Here is a 22,107-nt window from a genome sequence, read left to right on the forward strand (position 1 = left end):
ATCTGATGCGCGGGAGATGGTAGTGGGTGGAGGCATTCAGAAGGTGGTGGTAGAAGAGGAACGTTGTATACATATACGCCTAAGGCCTGACCAGAGGACGACCGCTGTTCTAGACACTGGATACACATCCAACTTCTATGGCCAATGTTAAAAGACAAACTAAGGCATATTTAAAATTTTAAGACTTTGAGCAAAAATAGATTCAATTCAGGTACCACCAAACTGGAAGTGGTGAGGAGCACTCCAGCCACAAGAGCTGCAGAGATTTTTATTTTATTTTATTTTATTTTTTTTTTGCGGTACGCGAGCCTCTCACTGTTGTGGCCTCTCCCATTGCGGAGCACAGGCTCCGGACGCGCAGGCTCGGCAGCCATGGCTCACAGGCCCAGCCGCTCCGCGGCATGTGGGATCTTCCCGGACCGGGGCACGAACCCGTGTCCCCTGCATCGGCAAGCGGACTCTCAACCACTGCGCCACCAGGGAAGCCCGAGATTTTTATTTTAAAAGGGCAGAAGCAAAGCAAGGAAATTACTGACTTGCTATAGCTTTAAAGCCTAGTTGGTGGTTTGTGACTGGTTGTCAGTGGTTTTCGTAATCCTGAGGCATTTACAGGCTTAGATTTCGGTTGGTTTACGTAGGCGGCCACATCACTAGTCTAAGGGCCTCCTTGCAGGGTTAATTTATTAACACCAATTGTCTGAGTTCTTCCTCTTACTTAGTTACTTCACTTCCTACGCCTCAGTTTCTCTTTTGTAAAGTGGATATTCAGTAGTAAATTCTCTGTGGAGTTGTTAGGAAAATTGAATGATTTCATACTGAAACAGTGCTTAAAATAATGCCTAGGAGACAGAAAGTACTAGTTACCAGAGTTAGCCATCATTATCAGTACAAAACAAAGTGATTACTAGTGACCACGATCATGTCCTGAATGCATGGAACACGTGACCATTTGCCAACCACCTTGTCAAGTCTGCAGAAACTACAGAAATTAAGAGCTCTCCGTAGAAATTTACACACCCGTGCACGAGGTAAGGGGACCACAGGCAGACATTCACTGAGCCTTTCATGTGTCCCTCACGGAGCGCACGCTCTCTCCGGGCGGGGCGAGCACAGACACTTATCGGGAGTTTAACTACTTTTAAAATGCACTGATACAACCATATCTCACTTTTATTTGGATAAGTCAGTAAACGCCTTCTGGAAACCCCCAATTCTCCAAACCACCTACTTTTCGCACGGCCATAGTCTTGAAGCTCCCTCCCCTGCTCCTCAGGCCGGTCCCCATGGGAGGCGGGTTTGCGTGCTGACGCACGGCGAGCGCGCTGACGTCCTCGAGCCCCGCCCCCACGGGGCCGCCAACCGGCATGAACCGCAGACCCGCGTCCCGGAGGGCGATGAGGCTGGCGCCAACTGCCGGCTCTGCGGCGCGGGAGGCGGCGCGGGAGCGCGGCATCGAGGGGGCGGCCTAGCTGGGGCCCGTGGCCCTCCGTCTTCTGGCTGGTACGCAGGTCCTGCGCACGCTGCGTGGCCGTAGCCGCCGGGTGTTGGGCGCCGGAGGGGCCGGGAGGCGAGCCGGGATCCCCAGACGGGTGTGGGCATCGTTCCCTCAGCCGGTGTCCCCCGAGGCCGCGCTGGGGCCATGATGCACTCGGTGAAGCTGCGCCGCGACAGCGCGGCCGACTTTGTCTCGCACTATGAGTACCTGTGCGCGCTGCAGGACTCGGTGCCTATGCCCGCCGTGCGCGCTTCCCTGCGGGAGGGCGTGCTGGACTTCAACGCAGACCGCCTCCGCGGGGTGGACTGGGCGCCGCTCCTGAGCACCCTCAAGATTAATAAAGATCTGTCCCTGATCTGTATCAAGAGCTTCTTCCAGCCATGGCTTGGCGAGACAGGTTTGTAGTTCCCGCTTCCAGGGGCTCTGGTGTCGGCGCTGCGAAGCGGGGTTTTAGATGGTACAAGGTGGAGGGTGGGCACTCGAACCGGTGCCCAGTGCCCGGGTGTGCGTGCACTAGACGGGGCGTGCGGCCTAGGACTCCTGCCAGCTCGGTGACCCCGGCCGAGTGCCTTAAGTCTTCTAGGTCTCAGTGTTCTCATCTGTAGCATGGGCTTAACAGGACCCACTCTCTGTGGCGGTTACAAGGAGGCACTCTGTTAATGCTTGTAGACTCTACAATGTAGAACACTTAGCACAGTTTGGAGCATCGTTAATTGTTCCACAGATGTTACCTGGTCTGTTGAATGACTTTGTCCCGTACAGACCAAAGCGATTAGGAAATTGATATATCCCAGCTTCATTTTCTTTCCATTAAAACAGGGCTTAGGGCTTCCCTGGTGGCGCAGTGGTTGAGAGTCCTCCTGCCGATGCAGGGGATACGGGTTCGTGCCGGGGTCCGGGAGAATCCCACATGCCGCGGAGCGGCTGGGCCCGTGAGCCATGGCCGCCGAGCCTGCGCGTCCGGAGCCTGTGCTTCGCAACGGGAGAGGCCGCAACAGTGAGAGGCCCGCGTACCGCATAAAAAACCCCACAAAGAACAGCGCTCAGGAAAAATAAAATTTTTTTTAAATAGTCGTATCATATAGTGGGAAGAGCACAGGTGTGAAGACAGCTTAGGGTTTGAATTCTAGAGCTTATGCTCTCTGTGGCCTGGGCAGGTTACTTTTGAACTACATTCCCCACACTTGTAAAATGACATTAAAAACCACTCTTTCTGTGGGTTCTTAGAATTAATGAAGTAGGTTATGTGTGTAAAGTATCCTGGCACTTGAATGAGTTGTCAGAACCAAGGGCTGCTGGAGACGATGCTTCTGCACTAGGTAATCTTCCCTTCTACTGGACGGCAGGTAAACACAAGCACAGTAGTCAGTGCTCTGGAAGAAGTGAGTTCTGGTGCTACAGAGCACAGAATCTTTTTTTTTAAATTTAATTTTTATTTTATATTGGAGGATAGTTGATTTACAATATTGTGTTAGTTTCAGGTGTACAGCAAAGTGATTCAGTTATACATATATCCATTCTTTTTCAGATTCTTTTCCCATACAGGTTGTTATAGGATATGGAGTAGAGTTCCCTGTGCTATGCAGTAGGTCCTTGTTGATTACCTTTTTTATAAATAGTCGTGTGTATATGTTAATCCCAAATTCCTAATTTATCCTTCCCCCCCACCTTTCCCCTTTGCAGAGCACAGAATCTTGGAAGGGAAAGTTCAGAGTAGGCTTCTTGGAGGAGGTGCCATCCTTTCTAAGATATGTAGAAGCTCCTGGAGTAGCAGAAGGGAGAAGTGTGTGTCAAAGTTTGAGAAATACAAGAAAATATGGCAAAACTAAGGTACAGGAGTGGAACTCAAGGTTTGGGAAAGAAATGAGAGTTGATACTGGAAACCTAGTGGGGCCCAACAGAAAGGGGCCTTGTTTGTCCTGTCAGAAGTTTGGATGTTTATCCTGAAGGCTGAGGGAAACACTAAAGAACAGTGAGATGGACTTCTGGTTTAGAGGCTCACTCGGACCTCCGTGTGGAAGGCAGTTGATTGGGTGCAGGGTGAATTGTAATCTAAGGGTCCCACTTAAATTATAAAAGGTGGGACTGGATTTTGGAGATCCGAGAGAGAATGGGTGGGGCCTGGTGACCAGTTAGAAAAGGGAGGGCAGCAAGCGTGGGTGACAGTTTACAGCTGCATCTTTTTGTGAGATACAGAGCACAGTAGGAAGGGTTTGGGGGTGGGGAGAGGATCTTACTTCATCTTCAGAGCTTTAGAGGGGCCTGGTAGACGGGTCTAGGCCCAAGGTACAGATCTGGGCTTTTGGGGAGGACAGGTGTTTGAAGGCATGCGAGAGACTTAGGTTACCCACAAGAAGATCCAAAGAATCATAGGTCTGAGAGTTTTTTAAGTGGGCATATTTGAGGATGTTTATAAGCTGAGAGAAAGTAGCCAGCAGAGGAAGAGTGTGAAGATTTAGGAGAGGAAGTGATTGTTCATTTGTTTTTAAAAACCTGAATACTTGTCGTTTGCCTGGCCCTTTTCTAGGATCTGGGGTTCACATCATCTGTTATCTCTTCTGCAAGGACAGTTCAGCTCATCCACTGGTGAAGAAAAGTCAGATTATTCTTTGCATCCCATTCAGGTGTAGGAACTGTTCTGTACCTCTGAAGGGACTTTACTTAACCAGAGTAATAACTTAGAAATCAAAAGAAATTATAGCTGGAAGGGACCATAAAGGCCACTGTACTTAATTTTGCCTAATATTTTACATTGAATGTAAGAAAAATTTATTGCAGAGCCCATTCTCTTCAGAGTTCCTTCACTGAACTTTCTTTATGTCTTGCATCCAGTGGGTCTGGCTTTTAGATTTTGGCCTCTTCCTAAATTTGCTTCTTCATCCATATTACATTTTGCCAGGACTATGGCAGAAGCTCCTAGGTGGTGTCGCAGCCCCTGGGCTCAGTTCCTCTAAGTTCATCTGCCTGCTTGGGATGAGTGATCTTCTAAAATAAAAAGATACACTTAAAATAACACTGCTAATGGCTTGCCCACACAGATTTAGTGCATACTAGCCGCCCAGCGTGTGCTCTGCACAGAGGCGTGTAGTCTGAACTGTGTTCTTCCAAGCCTCATGGGGCTATTTGGCCCTGAGGAAGGGGAGCTTTCTGTGATCACTCCCTTTATCTAATCGGTCCTTCAGCAGCGGGGCACCTTTTTCTAATCAGCGGAGGCACCCTTACTCAGCCAGTCGTAGCCCCAGGTCTCATCACCTGTGGGATGCAAGCCATGCCCTCTTCCAGGCTTGCTTCAGCCAACATCTCTATTTTCATTTCTGTCTCTTCTCACACTTGGACCCCTGGCCTTTAGTCATCGCCACCTGCAGTATTTACAGTGACCAGCAGGTGTCAGCCTTGAGTGTCTTTGCACAGGTGCTCCCTGTGCAGTTAATGCACCTCCTACGGCAACTCTGCATAGCCTCATCTTTCTAGATTCTACTTCAGGGTTATCACGAAGCCATCACTTAGATATAACTTTTTGCCTCCAAAGGAATCTCTGTGCATAAAGGTTATGTTTCTTTATCTCATGTGATTGAAATTTTGAGTTTACACATGTCCCTCCTTAATTAAGGCTTTAAGGGCAGGAGTTGTTTCTAATCCTTAGCACAGAGCAGATGCTTTTTTTTTTTTTTTTTTTTTGTCGTACGCGGGCCTCTCACCGTAGTGGCCTCTCCCGTTGCGGGGCACAGGCTCCAGACGCGCACGCGCAGCGGCCCTGGCTCATTCCCTGGAAGTCCAGCCGCTCCGCAGCATGTGGGATCTTCCCGGACCGGGGCACGAACCCGCGTCCCCTGCATCGGCAGGCGGATTCTCAACCACTGCGCCACCAGGGAAGCCCTTAGATGCTTTTTAATGATGATAAAATGTATGGTTTAAATCATTCATTTTACAATAATTTTGCTTTAGGTTCTGACCGAAATAAAGTTTACAGAAGTCGTGTTCCTGCGATAAGAAATAAAGATGTGACCTTCCAGTTGTGTAAAGCTCTTAAATGCTGTGTAAGTGTGTCGGGTGCACTACGGAACCTGGAGCTAAATGGGCTAGTTCTGAGAGAGAGAGACTTAACTATGTTAACAAAGGTAAGCCTTCATTGTGTCCTGACAACATTTGATAGTTGCTTTTGGGGCACACTAAACCAATAAAATTTTAAACTTTTTCTCCCCATTAAAGGGATTGAATAAATCGTCCACTTTGGTGCACCTGTGTCTTGCGAATTGTCCAATTGGAGATGGAGGTTTAGAAAGTGAGTTTCAGTATTGTTTAAGTCTCTTCCCATCAGACTGGTCTCGTGATTTCCTACACACCATGTTACTTCCGGTCCACCTTTTCTTGGTGTTGTTCATGCCTGGATTGTCTCCTGTACCTGCTCAAACCTTGGTCCATTCTCATTTGTACCATGGAATTCTGTCATGCTGGATACTGTCAGAACTAATTTTACTTAAGTTTGTGTTAAGCCACAAACCACACATTTTGTATATTTTCTGTTTTTTGTGTTTGTTTATATTTTTATGGTTTCTCTTCAAGAAATATTATGGGAAGGGAAATAGCAAGATGTAAAGAGCAAAAAAGTCATCATTATCTTTAAATTGTTAAAACATCTATCTGCAATCATAATTATAATGCACTGTGGTATGTGTAAAAATAGGAAATACATGTAACGTCCCGTAGGAGCAGCAAACTCAGTGGTGTTGGCGGGGGTGTATCATGGAAGTAATCACAAAGTAGGTGACTGTTGGTTGGGGTCCTGAAACATTCATGTGTGTTCCCTGTGTCCAGTAGTGGTCTGGAGGGGTCAGGAAGCCTGCCTTTCAATTTGAGGGAACAGAGGGTTTGAGGTCCTCTATCCTCTGTTGCTCTAGTATATTGCATAGCACCTAATAAAATACTGGGCTTATAGTTGACATTTAAATCATTGATTGATAATCAAGATTGGGATGTATCACTGGAAATGAAAATAGTAAGAGTCTTACGCTTTTTAGGTTTTTCTTTTTCTTCCTATGTCTCAAAAGGTATGTAGTACTTTAGTGGTTGGGAATAAAGTTTGCAGTATTCAGTGTATTCAGTTTTAGTATCTAAATAGAATTAAACTGTTGCTGTAAACTGGAATAGCACTTTGTTACTGACAAGTTTTAGAATGCATCAGTTCATCAATTACCTGTTTGGGAAGATTGTAGTTAATGATTTCAAGAATGTGGCTATAAACCTCCAGTTGACTCAAGAAAAGCAAATAAGTCAAGATTGACAAATGTATAGGCTCTTCGTCTTATTGTGTGTGTGTTTTTTTTTTTTCCCTTTTAGTTATTTGTCAAGGTATAAAGAACTCTATCAGTCTTAAGACAGTAAACTTCACGGGGTGTAATCTGACATGGCAGGGAGCGGATCACATGGCCAAGATCTTAAAGGTGATTTTTTTATGTTTAAACTTTCATGAAAACATACGTGATTGAAGCACATTAATATATTGATACAGATGGCAGTTAATTCTTATCTTTTGATACATGTGAGTGCTGCTTTTGTTTTGTTGAAGGAATATGACCAGTTTTCAGTTTGGGATTCTACCATTTAGTAAAGATAGTCCACTTAATTTTTTTTTTTTTAAATTTTTGCCGTACGTGGGCCTCTCACTGTTGTGGCCTCTCCCGTTGCAGAGCACAGGCTCCGGGCGCGCAGGCTCAGCGGCCATGGCTCACGGGCCCAGCCGCTCCGCGGCACGTGGGATCTTCCCGGCCCGGGGCACGAACCCGTGTCTCCTGCATCAGCAGGCGGACTCTCAACCACTGCGCCACCAGGGAAGCCCCGGTCCACTTAATTTTAGAAATCAGACATTTAATATATAATACATAATAATACTTTCATGTATTTTTAGTTACTGAAAACATTTATTGTGATACTGTGAAGAAACTATGCCATTATAGTCTTCAAGACTTAAATGAATCCAGTGTTTATTAGCTGATGTAGTTTATAAACTAATAAAAATCACTACATCAGCAATTTGTAAATACAGTTTTTAAAATAATGCCTTAACAACTTTACAGTGTTTATAATTACTATATTTAGGCTTAAAGTTATTTAATAATTTGACATGAAGCCTTTTTAATAGTTTGCTGGTACAGATCAGGGATAGGTAAACTATGGCTGGTGGGCCAGATCCAGCCCATCCCCTGGTTTTGTAAAGAAAGTTTTTTGGGAACATAGTTGCACCCATTGTTAACATGGTAGCTGTGGCTACTTTCACCCTACACCAGTGGGGTTGAGTAGTTGCAACAGAAACTGTATAGCCCACAAATCTGGAAATTTTTTAATTTAGATTTTAAAAATTGAAAAATTCTTTGAGCCTATACAGGGCAAGTCCATTGACCCCTGGGATAGAAAACAGTCAAGAACTTGGATGCCAAAGCAAATGGCCTAGGTTCAAATTCCCTTTCTCCCATTTCATAGCTAGTGACCATGGACAAATCACTTAACCTCTGTGCCTCATTATGAAGTTTAAATGAACTAATTTGTATAAATAGTGCCGGGCACATAGTAAGCACTGTGTAAGTGATTGCTGTTATTTCTGCTTGTAGCTTTTATAAGTTATTGTTAATAGAAAAATGACACTAATGATTTTCCTTTTAGAGTGTCAAAGGCACTTTGAGTCTTATTTTTTCAAGAATGTAATAAGACTTTTTTCATTTAAAGTCAGTATTCCCTGTTACCAGAATTTATTTTATGAATATAAAGAATTGAATGTCTTTAAGACAATACTTGTGGTTAAATGTCAAACCATTATTTTCCCAAGGCACATCAAACTGGCTCTGCATAGTCCAGGCCTCTAAGGTTTGCGTGCATACCCTAGGTAGCATGTGAGATCCATTTTGTAAATATAGTTTTTAAAATAATGCCTGGGACTTCCCTGGCGGTCCAGCAGTTAAGACTCTGTGCTCCCGATGCAGGGGGCCCAGGTTCGATCCCTGCTCAAGGAACTAGATCCCACGTGCCTGCCATAACTGAGAGCCCACGTGCCACAACTAAAATATCTGGCATGCCGCAACTAAAGACCTGGCACAGTCAAATAAATAAATAAATAAATAAATGTTTTTAAAAAAATAAATAAAATAATGCCTTAGGAGTTAGGAAAAGAAAATATTAGAACCTGTCTACCTTTGTATCATTTAAAAAATATCTGTGTAGTTTATAATGTACATAAATTATATGTATAGAACTTAGTGTATATAATTTGTTAATAAATAAGATGCATATTAAAAAGTTTTCTTATGGGTTGCCCAGTCAGGTGTTTGGAGACTGTAGGAGGACAGAATGATGAAATTTAGAACCTCAGCAATGATAGAATTTAGAACCAATTCCCTGACTTAGAAGTTAAGGAAAATAATTCATAGACTGTAATTGAGTTGTCCAACTTTACATAACTGTTCAGAAACAGGTCATCCAGTGGCTGGAATCTAATCACTGACTGACTAGAATCTGGGTCACTGGACTTGTAAACCAGAACTGACTGTTTAATTTCTCAGGTTGATTCTCTTGGCATATATGCTTGATGTGTGTGTGTGTGTAAATCTCTGACATAATAAGCCATACTCAGTAAGCACACCGTGTTTCCTTATTCAAGCATCTTAATTTCATCCCATTAAATCTTTGAAGTATCAGACTATTAGAAGGCATGAAGAAACCTGGGCTGAGAGTCTTCGTTACAGGAGACCTGATCTTGACTGTATGGCTGGTTTGAGGCGCATCACCCTGAACTGCAACATGCTCATTGGTGACCTGGGTGCAAGTGCTTTTGCAGAATCTCTTAGTGAGGATTTATGGCTTAGAGGTAAATTCTAAAATTGAAAATATTGAATTTTTAATATTATATGTGCTTAGCTTTTGGCATGATACGTTGTGATAGGATTTTTTTTAAGCCTCATTTTTCTGATAGCTTTTATTTTGCTTTTAAACTTTCTCTAAGAGTTGCATATATTCTTTATAGAAAATACAGAGTAACAAGAGAACAATTACCTATGATCTGAATACCCAGACATAATCACTGTTCATTTTGGTGTATATACTTTCAGTCTTTTTTTTTCTATAAATATATTTGTACACTTAGGGATTACAAAAATAAAATTGTAGCATACTTGCTATTTCATATTCCTGCTTTTTTCACTTAATGATGTATCATGTAGTATTCCATCGTACTGATGTGCCATAGTTTAATCAATTCTTTGCAATTAGATTTAGTTTGCTTTTCCCTGTCAGAAACAATGTGAATACATTGTATATATATCTCTGTGTCCATCGGGCTTACTTCTGTAGAATAAGTTACTAGAAGTGGAATGACTAAGTGTGACATATTTTTAAGACTTTTGATACACGTGGCCAACTGACCATCCAGAAATGCTATGCCAATTTGTAGTCCACCCCAACAGTGGATGTGAAGCCTGCCTCTCACAAACACTGGCTTGTAGCACTTTTAAAAAACTGTAAAACTACAAAAATGAGTACCTCTCCCTTTTTTATGCAAGTAGGATTACTCCAAATTTTATAACTATTTTCAGTTAATTTAGTATGGGCATTTTAGCAAGTCAGTAAATTTACATCTACTGCATCATTTTTTGTGACTGTTCAGTGTTTCATTATATGAATATGCCACAGTACACATAGCTTATCCATTCTTGTATATAAGCTATATCCAGTTTTTCAGTTACAAATAGTACTCTGATATATATCCTTACCTGTATCTCTGACTATTTCTTTTGGTTAAATTCTTAGAAAGAGAGTTGTTGGATCAAAAGGGTATATACATTTTAAAGGCTTTTCTTACAGAATCTTGGCTTAATCTGATAGGAGAATAACCACATTTTGTTTATTTTGTATTCATTTGATTTACTAGTGAGGTTTACTGGCTGTTCGTATTAAATTTGGCTAGTTGGTTAATTATACCCTGTGTCCATTCTTCTGTAGTGAGAGTTTGTAAGGGTTGTATCATATTCTGTCAGATCCATATGTCTGACTTGCTATTTCTGTGTGTCATGGGGTGTTGAAAGACTTCAGTTATTTAATGTGATGGTACACACAGCACTTTAAAAAAAGACTCATGATAGTTTCCTTCCATGTAATTTTTTTTTTTTTTTTTTCTTTTTTGCGGTATGCGGGCCTCTCACTGTTGTGGCCTCTCCCGTTGCGGAGCACAGGCTCCGGACGCGCAGGCCTAGCGGCCATGGCTCATGGGCCTAGCTGCTCCGCGGCACGTGGGATCTTCCCGGACCGGGGCACGAACCCGTGTCTCCTGCATTGGCAGGCGGACTCTCAACCACTGCGCCACCAGGGAAGCCCCCATGTAATATTTTTTAATACCTGTGCTTTTGTGATGATCCCTTTTGTTTAAATGAGTAGGTTGTTCAGCCCCAGAACTACTAGAATTCATGATCATTTGTTCTGGTTTTTGTCTGACCTTTTACTGAGAGAGTTCTTGACCATGATACTTTTGTGATAGGTTTTTAGTATGTATTCTCTATTCACACATGCTTTGAATTTGTTATTATTTGTATCCTTTTAGACTTGTCTTTTTGTTCTAAAACTAACAGAACAGTGGAAAAGTTGTTAATTTCTTCTATTTTGTTTTCCCCTTTTAACTAGTTTCAAGTGTGATTTGGAGCTCAAAATCATGATCAAAAGAATGCAGTGCATTTCTGAGCTCCACCAGTTTTTGCTTGTGAGGTTTACACTGCCACTGCCACCATTGCTAATTATGAACTGAGATTCATTTTGTGATGTTTTTTGCTCATAGGTTATATACAGTTATTCTTCAGTTCTTTAATTGTAAAACATGTTGGATGATTTATTGGTACTAAAGGCAGTGTTATCATTGCACATCCAAGAAGAGGTTTTTAAATTGGATTATGCATTATGTGTGTGTGTATACATTTCTGTTTTTTTCCATACCCAAAATTACAAACCTGCCATGACTGGTCTTGTGCAGGACTCTTCCACACGTGAGAAAATGAGAGTTATCTATATGTGAAATCTGTATAGAGTTAGCAAGTGACCTTTTGTCTTTCATCCAAAGCACTTGACCTGCAGCAGTGTGGCCTCACCAGTGAAGGAGCAAAGGCTTTACTAAAGGCCCTTGAAACCAACAGAACTCTGGTCATTTTGGATATAAGAAAAAATCCACTTGTTGGTATGTGGTCACTTTTTAAAAAATTGATTAACACATAGCAAAACAAAAAGAATTTGTTCACGTATTGACAGTTTTTAAAACTTCATGTGTTTAACTTTCCTGATCGTATACAGTTGGCCCTTGAACAACGTGGGGGTCAGGGGTGCTGCCCCCCACGCAGTTGAAAATCTGGGTATAAATTTATAGTCAGTGGTTCCACATCTGTGGATTCAACTAGCCTTCAATCGTGTAGGACGATAGTACACATTTATTGAAAAATATCCGTGTGTCAGTGGACCCGTGAGGTTCAAACCCATGTTGTTCAAGCATCAACTGTACTTTTCTAATGTTGCACTTCCCTGCACTTTTTAGCAGATAATTTACTAATTAAAGTGAGTTATACTTGTAAATTTTTCTTATCTCTACTCTGAATAGAGGTGAACCTAGATACTAAGCCTGCTTCCACCAAGAGCATTATTTCCTTCTTGTGCAAACTCTGAATTCTTGCAAGGAGTACTTTATTCATTTGTCAGTTTCACAATTTTTTTAATACCTTCTGTGTGCCAGGTATGGGTTTAGGCACTAGTGATAAAGCAGTGAACCAGACAGATAAAAAGCCTTGCCCTCGTGGAGCTTACATTCTAGTGAAGGAGTTCAGATAGAAATGAGTAAACAGATAAGTAATATAATTTTAGATAGAAGGAAGTGCAAAAATATCGTAATGTAAGGAGAGTAGGGGGAGCAGGTAGGACTCCATTGGATAGGTTTGTTAGGGGACAGCTTCACCGAAGAAGTGGCATTTGAATGGAGACCTGAATTAAGAGAGGAGCAAGCCATGGAAGTTCTGGAGTAAGCACATTCCATGACAAGGAGGCCATGAGCATGCAGGCATGTAGGTGGGTGGAGTATTTAAGGAAAAGCAAGGAGGCCAACATGGCCAGAGTACTGAGTGAAGAAGAGTGTGGTATGACATGAGGCCAAGGAGCTAGCCAGGGGTCTGATCTTGTAAAGTCTTGAAGGCCAGAGTAAAGATGTGGATCATTCTAAATGAGTAGAGGATTTTGAACTGGAAAAAGGCATGATCCAAATAGTATCTCAATAAGATGACCTGCTATAGAGAATAGACTTGGGGGGATAAAGAAGAGAAACAGAGAGACCAGTTAGGAGACTGTCACAGTGGTCCAAATAAGAGATGATTATGGCTTAGCTTAGGTTGGAAGTTTGGAGCAAGTGAAAAGTGGTTGAATTCAGGTTATGTTTTGAGGGTGTAGCTAACAGGGCTTGCCGATAGATTAGATGTGGGGTATGAAGGAAATAGTGACAAGGAGACAAGTCATTGATGATTATGTGTGCAACTGGGTGGGATCACTTAGAAGAAGGGGGCTGATGGGAGGAGCAGCTTTTGAGGGAATATCAGGACTTTGGTTTGTTATCTTAGATGCCCTTTAGGTATCTAAGTGTCTGGACAGTGCTCAGACTGTACTTTCCATCCAGAGGTATCCAAAGCCACTTTAGATGCAAAATGTTTAAAGTTGACCTTCGCTGCTGCCAAAATAGTAGCCATTGGGGGAGGTCTGCAAGATGGCATCTTAGGTTTTTGAGGAAGAAATTAGAATACACAAAGGGGAGGTTTTTGAGGAAGAAATTAGAATACACAAAGGGGGAAATAAGTGTATAATTACATAATGTAGATTTCATATTTAATTTTATGGGAAAAGCAATAGTTAGTTGGCTTTTGGTTTTAAATGGAAATAGCCACTCATTGGGAAATAATTATTCTAATTTCAATTTATTTTACTTTAGATCATTCTGTGATGAAATTGGTTATCAAAAAAGTTCTCCAGAATGGAAGGAGTGCCAAGTCAGAGGTATATAATGTGTTTTAGTTCTCTCGGAATAGTTTCTCTTTAATGGTTTGTTTTTCTTTCTTCCTTAAAAGAAAATTATCAAGGTACTTCTGCCATCTTAAAACTAAGTTTTTATTCAAATCAAATGGCTTTTCTGTCTTTGAAAATGTTGTGTTATTCTTTAGTTTAGGTTCTGAGAAATGCAGATTGAAAACCTTTTATTAACTTAAAATGTCTTAATTTCTAGTTAAGATCAAACCCTCATAAATTACCTGGAACTTAAATGGCATATTTATTATTTCTTTCTCAGTACCAGTGGATAACTTCTCCATCTGTGAAGGAGCCATCCAAAGCTGCTAGACAGAAAAAGAGAACTATAATTTTGGGAAGTGGTCGAAAAGGAAAAGCTACTATTAGAATTGGTAACTTTTTCTTGTTTTTAATGCTACTAGAACTTACACCCCTTATGTTTTCCAGTGTGCTAAAATTAAAACAGCCAATATTAATTACATGCATATTAGGAAGACTATAATTATTTTGATACTTAAGAGAATTTATAGAATGTAGATATAATAAATGAATTTAAAGAGATGTTAATATTAACCAACATTATTGTTTGGATTTCATAAAAAGTTCATTATTTTGAAAATATTTCCTGGTTGATGATTACTTCTAATACTTCGCAATTGAAATTTGGGGTGCACTTTGATGATAATTTTAGTAGTGGTGCTTTTGAGGGATGATTTTTTTTTTTAATGAAGAATTACCTTTTGTGCTATAAGAAACAAAATTTCTTCCCAGTTCCAACCTTCCCATTGTTCCCTTCTTCTTTCTTAGAAATTCTTACCTAAATTTTTGATTCAGGTAGTATCTTGTTTCTCTCAATGATAACAAAAACTTGAAATATGTATTATGCTTATAAAAGACTTCTACAGACAAGTTTATTGACCTAGATGGAACATTTTAGAAAAACATTTTCTAAATGTTTACTGTAATGTGTATTTAATTTTCCAAATGATAGTTAACCCATAGATAGTTAACCCATAAAATCTAAAATGATAGATTTTACAACTAAGCCTATAATTTTGTTACTAAATGTAATAAAAAGCTTTTAAAACCCTTTAACAATCAATGGTATAAGTTTCACATTCTCCTGAATATATAAATGTGGTATAATTCACTTCTACTGATAACGTTTGTGTTGTTTCTAAGAGACCTTACCTTTTTATTTTCTGGAGCATATTATCTTTAGTCACAAATCGTCTTTTTTGTTGTTGTTAAGAATGAATAGCAGGAGCAACATTTGTTAAACCAAATCTAATATGAAACTGACTCTTTCTTGTGAGTAAATTTGAATTTTGAAACAGTAAAACAATAAGGTTTAATATAAAGCAAAATAAATTTTTTTGTTTATGATCTGTCAATTTCCCAGAAAAAGTTTTGTGGTGACTTTAGTTATATACCAGATACATTAAAATCACCAATGGACAACCACACATCTTTTTTTTAGGTGCCATCTGAAAGTTTTAAAAATTTGTTGACTTAATATCACTGAACTGTCTACTTTAAAATGGTTAAAATGATAAATTTTCTGTTTTGTGTATTTTACCACAATTTTTAAGAAATGTGTTGTTTGAAGATTTTTAGGTTTCATAAAGGTATTGTATTAGCATAAGAATAAAAAATTTAAAAGACCACCTCTAATCTCATTATCCTATCAAGCAATATTTACATTTTTATTTTCTCTTCCTGTTGTCTGTAAACATAATTCCACATGGCTTAAATATAATTTGCCATTCTTATCTTTTCATATTAAATTTAAATTTTATGATTCATAGTTATACTTTTTTTTTTTTTTCTTTTGCGTCACTTGGGCCTCTCACTGTTGTGGCCTCTCCCGTTGCGGAGCACAGGCTCCGGACGCGCAGGCTCAGTGGCCATGGCTCATGGGCCCAGCCGCTCCGCGGCATGTGGGATCTTCCTGGACCGGGGCACAAACTCTCATCCCCTGCATCAGCAGGCGGACTCTCAACCACTGCGCCACCAGGGAAGCCCCCATAGTTATACTTTTTAACATTGTATTCACAAGTTTTCATTGAGTTGGTCAATTTTTTAAATTGGTGAAAAATTGGAAATAACCTAAAATAAACTATTGTAAACATCTTCATAAATACAGCTCTTTTTTTTTTTCTACTTAAAGATGTATGTTTTTGATTCTCCATTTATCAACTTGCTTGCACAATAGTGTATTAAATAGAAGTTGTTAAGAGTGTTTATTAAATAAAAAATAAAGCTTATGATTTGTCTGCCAGTTATTTCAAGACAGTGGTATTTTAATAATCAAATAGTACATGCAAAGAAGATTTGTGATATTGCACTAATTACATATTATTATTAAAATTTATATCATATGTAAAGCATTCTTAAAACAGCTAAGTTGACTTTTGCTATAATATTAGAAATAGAAATATATATAAATAAAACATGTATATATAAAACATATTAGGAATTCTATAATATTAGTACCTGGTGGTATATAATAGGGCATCATGGAATTAAAATAAAACAATTAAAAATTTCTTTTTATTTAGCATGATTAAACAAAGTGGAAATGTAACTGAAGTATACAGCTCATTGAGCTATTTTAAGAGTAATTTTATTTCTTGGGCTTTTTTTTGTATTTGCCTCAGTTATTTGGAGACATAGAGGTAAGCCAAATCAATGACTGGGTATATAGTTAGATCCAGGTGAGTATAGGGCTGAAATAATGGTGTGAATTGTGTCACATTTATATTGTAATTATGTATGCCTAAAAAAAGATGGGAACTTTTATTAGAAATTTTTTTAATCTCCTAACAAAAGTGTAATTAAAAAAAATTATATTACAAATATATTTTCATTAGTTTCTGAAAGTAAAGGAAGGGTATATACATACAAACCACATGCATATAAACATTTTTTGTAGGGTAATTAAGTTAAACAAAGTAGAATAACACAAAATGAACTGAGCTCCTATATATTTTTAAGAGGCATATAAGTCACACAGGATCATGTGGTGATTATCAATAAGCTACACTCTATGAAATATTTGTCCTGTATTACCACATGCACTATTTTACACTCCATCCTAATGCTGCTAAAATATAGTAGAAAGCAGCAGCATAGCACAGGGAGATCAGCTCGGTGCTTTGTGATGACCTAGAGCGATGGGATAGGGAGGGTGGGAGGGAGGCTCAAGAGGGAGGGGATATGGGGACATGTGTATGCATATGGCTGATTCGCTTTGTTGTGTAACAGAGACTAACATGGTATTATGAAGCAATTATACTCCAATAGAGATCTATTAAAATAAATAAATTAAATAACATAAAATATAGTAGATTTGAAGGATAAATATAACCATTTTACCCTATGATGTTTGTTTTCAGTAAATTCAAATTAAATATTTAAATGTGAATTTTAATATATGGCTTGTTCTAAATACAATATTAACACGTAGGTCTAGTTTTTGCTACCAAATATTTCATATAAAGATACTTGACTCTTTACTACTGAAATATAGGATGTCTCCACATTTCACTCTTTTACCCAGTGGGTTTCATTTGTTTTTTGTGTGTTTTCTATATGAAATCAAATGAGCAGTGAATGTTGACAGGCTTATAGGAGGGTAACATTGACTCACCTACCACCCAGCAACTTGCAGTCTTATAACTTTTATTGTTTTTACATAGAAAAAATTCATCTTAAATTGAAATTTTGGTCTAATTCTAAAGATTCTGTTTGGCAGAAGTCATGGGTGTGTATCTGTGTTTCTCTATCCTGGAGATTCAGAAATGCCAAAGGTGTTCTAAGAGCCAATAAACTTGAGTGTTTCTGCATGATACATAAAATGTATCATTCTTTGGGATTTAAAAAAAATTTAATTTTTCATTTCTGCACATCTCAGTACTTTTGTTTTAGTTAAAGTAACTTGTTACTGTAGAGAACTTATATTTTTTTAAAATGCTGGCTTATGTAAAACCTTTTTACAAAGCGATCCTCTTTTTAATGGCCTTGGCATCATTGTCAAGTGCCTGTTTGATTCCTTTCAAAGTGTGCACGTGTGACAGTTGCTCTGTAGACCTTTGGTGCGTCTTGATTCCTTCTTATGCTTTGTCAAACATAGGCTTGGCCTCAAAGAAACCTGTAAGTAATGGAAGGAAACACTCTGCTGGTAAAGAATGTTATGCTCCTGAACCTCTACCACCTGGTGTGTCTGGTTTCCTGCCGTGGCGTACTGCAGAACGTGCAAAAAGGAACAGGTAACATGCTTGCATTCCCTGTCTTTTTCAGTCATTCAGAATTCTTTATTTTGGAACTTCTATTATGTGGGCGGTCTCTGGTGCTTTCTATAGAGCAAAAAAAAATGACTCACACATGGCTTTGGCGTAATGAGCCCTCTAAGGAAGAAAAACAAAAAATAATTGGGAGTTTCAACTTGTTTCTCAAGTGTCACAACAGAGGTAACCCGTGGGTGTCATGAGGAGACTAAAATTATCTCCAGTTGTGCAGGTGAGAAGAGTTTCACTAAAGGCAGGTGTAGTTGAGCCAAGCCCTACAGCACAGAAGTAGGAATTTGGATATGTATGAATGGGAAAAAAGACATTTTAGGCATGGGAAATAATAGTTTAATGCAGAATGGATGAGAAATATGGAGTAGACCAAACCAACTGGCTTAACTCAGTAAATCAGCTTTAGTGAGTCAAACTAGCTTTAGCTGATTACTTATCCAGGGGATAGCTGTTCATAGTAATTTTTGTCATAGAACTGTAAATAAAATTGTTGAACTATAGCTTTAGGCTTGCTAAGTGAAATAGATGGCTCTAGATTATTTTCAAATGACTTACTTGGTAGTATTCACGAAATTGGAGGTTAACAATTGCTTAAGAAAATAAAGAGAATTGATTTAAAATAGTACTTGAAGTAGTTACTGTGTAAAATATCTGTTCAGTTGCTCATGTTAAATTGATGTTTATAATCCCCATTGGACAACCAACTACTTTTTGGCAAATGGTAATGTGAATTGCTGTTGCATAAACTATAGTGTTGAATCCACAGTCTTTACACTTGAGTTTAACAACTCTGTGGTTTCCTGTCTTCTTTCTGAGACACTTCATCTCAGGTCCATCCTTGTCACATGGAGTGGTAAATTAGATAATGATTAATATCACCAGTTAAAGAAGTGAGACTGAAATCTCAACCATCCTGAACATAGGAACTGAAGGGGCCTCTCAACAGTTGAGAGAGATATCACCAAGCCAGTCGGCTGAATTCTGTTCAGTTTTCTCTGTTGCAGAGCCCTCCAGGTCCTTCTTTTGAGCTTATTTATTTTTATACACAATTCTGTATGGATACTGTACATAATACTAAATAGTTGTATTAACTGGATTTAACTGGTGCTGTATTTACATCAAGATCTAACTTTGTTTTCTTGATACCTTTTTAGGGGCTTTCCATTCATCAAAGCTCGTGATATATGTAGTCAGTTGCAGGTATGTAGTTATCATATTTATTATATGTAGGGGTTGAATTGGGAAAGGTGGATGGTCATTCTTTTTGCTTTTTAAACTGAGAGCGCCTTAACAAGAAGCATTTCCCTCTCTGAAATAAATCCATGTAAAGCTTGTCTGGTCTTTCTCGCGATGCAACTGTGTAGTTGTGTGGATTTGGCACACAACTGTCAGCCTTGTGGTTACGTCTGTAAACAAGGAAGCGTGGTCTCCAGTCCGCAAGTCAGCTGTTACCCACTGAAACGAACTTGACTGCCATTTCTTTTTTTTTTTTTTTTTTTTTGTGGTACGCGGGCCTCTCACTGCTGTGGCCTCTCCCGTTGCGGGGCACAGGCTCCGGACGCGCAGGCTCAGCGGCCATGGCTCACGGGCCCAGCCACTCCGCGGCATGTGGGATCCTCCCAGACCGGGGCACGAACACATATCCCTTGCATCGGCAGGCGGATTCTCAACCACTGCGCCACCAGGGAAGCCCTGACTGCCATTTCTGACCCCTCACATGGAGCTGTTGTACTCAAGAATGTTCATATGTTTTCAAGAAATGTTTGCGGGCTCTATGTACAAATTCCTGATCTGAAAGCCAATATAAAGCAACATATACGAAACCTCTGCTCTCTCACCAAGGCCATGCACATTCCCTCTCTTCTGGCCTCATGGCAAGCTAATACTTTCAGTATCAGATTCTCCTTCCCAGTGGTCTTGGGAGACTGCATAGCTGCTCTGTGAAAGGCACCACTGCTGAGATTGAGAGAAGAGCACCTTGGCTGTCAGTCCTGCCCTGCATGCCCAGAGGGAGGGGTGTGCGCCTTGTTCTACTGTTGGGATTTTCCTATGCTTCAGGGTTTGCTGCTTGCTGTCAAAATGATGTCCTAGTGACTTGTCTTCTGCGTAGTTATATAATCCCAGCACACTTCTTTATCATCTGTAGACTTTTATGGGGTTGTTACCAGGTCAGTTTTTAAATGTTTGGAAATGTCATATTGAACATTTCAGTGGCAGTGAAGCTTGACAGGAGAATTGTATTACTATTACACTAGTTTGGCTTAACGGTGATGAGAAGATGAAATTTTTGATGAGTCAGTTTTAGTTGTGTATGTGTATGTGATTTATTTTTAAAAATTCTAATGCTTATTATTCACAGCTTAGATATGTTGACTTTCTGATTATTCTTCTGATTCCTTACCAGTCCCCTTACTGATGAATTTTCCTCTGAAAAACTACATTTTCTTCCAGACTGTTTTTGTCTGATGGTGAAGAATAAATTTTTCATTTGCAGTATAAACTTGATCTGAGAAAAAATGTTTACCTTGGCTCTTCACTTGCCTTCTGCGAAAGAAACTTAATAAAATAATATGGGCAATTCCCATTACTAATCCTAACCATGTACAACAGAGGTCTGTACAGTAACATAGCAAAAATAAGTTACTGTAATTTTACTTAGTCATTGAGTGTTTTAGACTAAGGAGCAGTGAGAGACATTTATAAATAATGATACCTCAGATCACTTTTGTTAAATGTCCTCTAATATTTGGATATTTGGTATCTGGCTTGTGTTACCTTTTACACAATCTTGTCTTCTTTCTTTAAGCAATCAGAATTTCCTGTGACTGTGACAGTAGAGAGTCCTTCCTCCTCAGAAATCGAAGAGGTTGATGATTCCTCAGAAAGTATTCAGGAAGAGCCAGAGAAAATCAATTTGAAACAAGAAGCATTGCAGGTACAAAGTTATCGCTTTAAAGCTATAGAGAAGATTATTTTTCAAACAGAACCCTGATTGCAACACTGCATAGCTTGTGTGAGGGTTCTGTTTTCCCCTCCCATCTGCATTGTATCCCCTTGAATGGTTCCTTAAGCTTAGACCAAGGTGAATGGTGGACATTTGAACTCTAAGAAATAAAAATCAAAACATGTCATTAAGTAATATATTTTTCTTTCCTTAGAACCTTAGGATATTAGATTTAGGGAGAACCTTAGTGATCATAAGAAAAAGAAATTGAGTTCTGAATGAATATAATCAGCTGATTCAGTGCTCTTGTTTTACAGATGAGAAAATTGGCAGTTCTAGTTGAACTCTCTTTTTGTAAGAGGAGAATATGACCTCATTTTAAATAAAAGTAAAGTTGAAAAAAGTTTTAATGTTGATATTCTCCTTTCCTAAAATAAAAAATATCAAGAAGCTACATTATATTACCTAATAAACCTGATATCTAATGTCATTTCATACTTTTGTTTGTATGGACAGAAAAGAAAAATTGATTTTCATAACACATTTTTGAACCTCAAAAATAATACATTTATTTTATTTCAGCTTTATGCAGAGCTGAAAATTTCTAGTAAATAAGGGAACACCATTTGGGGGGACCTTGTCTTTGTGCTACAAAGTCCATGTTTAATTTTTAAAAATTGTTTAATATGATTTTCTTTTCATATGAAACTTGACAGGTTTCAGAACTAATTATCCCATTGTTGTAGGACTATGGAAATTACTATTTGATTTTCAAAAGAGAAAGTTAGATTTTTATTTTTTTAATTAAAATTAATGATATAGAGAAATTTTAAGAAAAGAACTTAGAAAATTATGAAATGTTAGAGTAGGAGTAATCTATAGTTCATTTAGAGTTACCCCCTTTCGTTTTATAAATGAGCACCTACAATTTGTAGCACATAAGTGGTTTATTAGTAAGTTGCAGAGTATGACAAGACCCTAGAGCATCTAGCCCGCGTTCCTTGTCATTTTAGATGTGTTGTATTCATTTCCGTCACGAGTAGACCAGGAGATTGTATTTCTAAAAGCAATTATAGACACTGGGGAACACCAAGAAGTTTAACCACTGTGACCACAGAATATCAGAGTCAGAATGCACTGAGAACCCTTTCAGCTCTTGTCTGTTTTGACAATACACTAAAATGATGGTATCAAAGTGTTTAAGTATATAAGCCCACAACAATCAAGAGATTTCAACATAGTTTTGAAAGACGGAAGACAAGTGGAAGAGTGTGAAACTGAAGCGGTAGAACAGAGGAAAACCATCA

At 39.2% G+C, this 22,107-nt stretch overlaps 1 protein-coding gene across 4 annotated transcripts in view; it reads left to right on the forward strand.

The window, feature by feature from the left end:
* Nucleotides 1-1,333: 1,333 nt before the first annotated feature.
* Nucleotides 1,334-22,107, forward strand: part of CEP78 (centrosomal protein 78) — a 39,947-nt gene continuing 19,173 nt past the window's right edge. For 2 of the 4 annotated variants that reach the window (XM_067040167.1, XM_067040165.1), the window contains exons 1-12: nucleotides 1,376-1,892; nucleotides 5,441-5,613; nucleotides 5,705-5,777; nucleotides 6,833-6,936; nucleotides 9,176-9,350; nucleotides 11,586-11,699; nucleotides 13,482-13,546; nucleotides 13,836-13,947; nucleotides 16,216-16,233; nucleotides 17,691-17,826; nucleotides 19,011-19,056; nucleotides 20,663-20,791. In XM_067040167.1, coding sequence (XP_066896268.1) covers nucleotides 1,640-1,892; nucleotides 5,441-5,613; nucleotides 5,705-5,777; nucleotides 6,833-6,936; nucleotides 9,176-9,350; nucleotides 11,586-11,699; nucleotides 13,482-13,546; nucleotides 13,836-13,947; nucleotides 16,216-16,233; nucleotides 17,691-17,826; nucleotides 19,011-19,056; nucleotides 20,663-20,791 — 1,398 coding nt within the window. In that variant the 5' untranslated portion in view covers nucleotides 1,376-1,639. Of the gene's footprint in view, nucleotides 1,893-5,440; nucleotides 5,614-5,704; nucleotides 5,778-6,832; nucleotides 6,937-9,175; nucleotides 9,351-11,585; nucleotides 11,700-13,481; nucleotides 13,547-13,835; nucleotides 13,948-16,215; nucleotides 16,234-17,690; nucleotides 17,827-19,010; nucleotides 19,057-20,662; nucleotides 20,792-22,107 lie in introns of all 4 variants that reach the window. The other 2 variants (XM_059071203.2, XM_059071210.2) reach the window with 2 other exon arrangements.

The sequence above is a fragment of the Kogia breviceps genome, chromosome 8 (genome assembly GCF_026419965.1).
Source record: "Kogia breviceps isolate mKogBre1 chromosome 8, mKogBre1 haplotype 1, whole genome shotgun sequence".
Lineage (NCBI taxonomy): Eukaryota > Metazoa > Chordata > Mammalia > Artiodactyla > Physeteridae > Kogia > Kogia breviceps.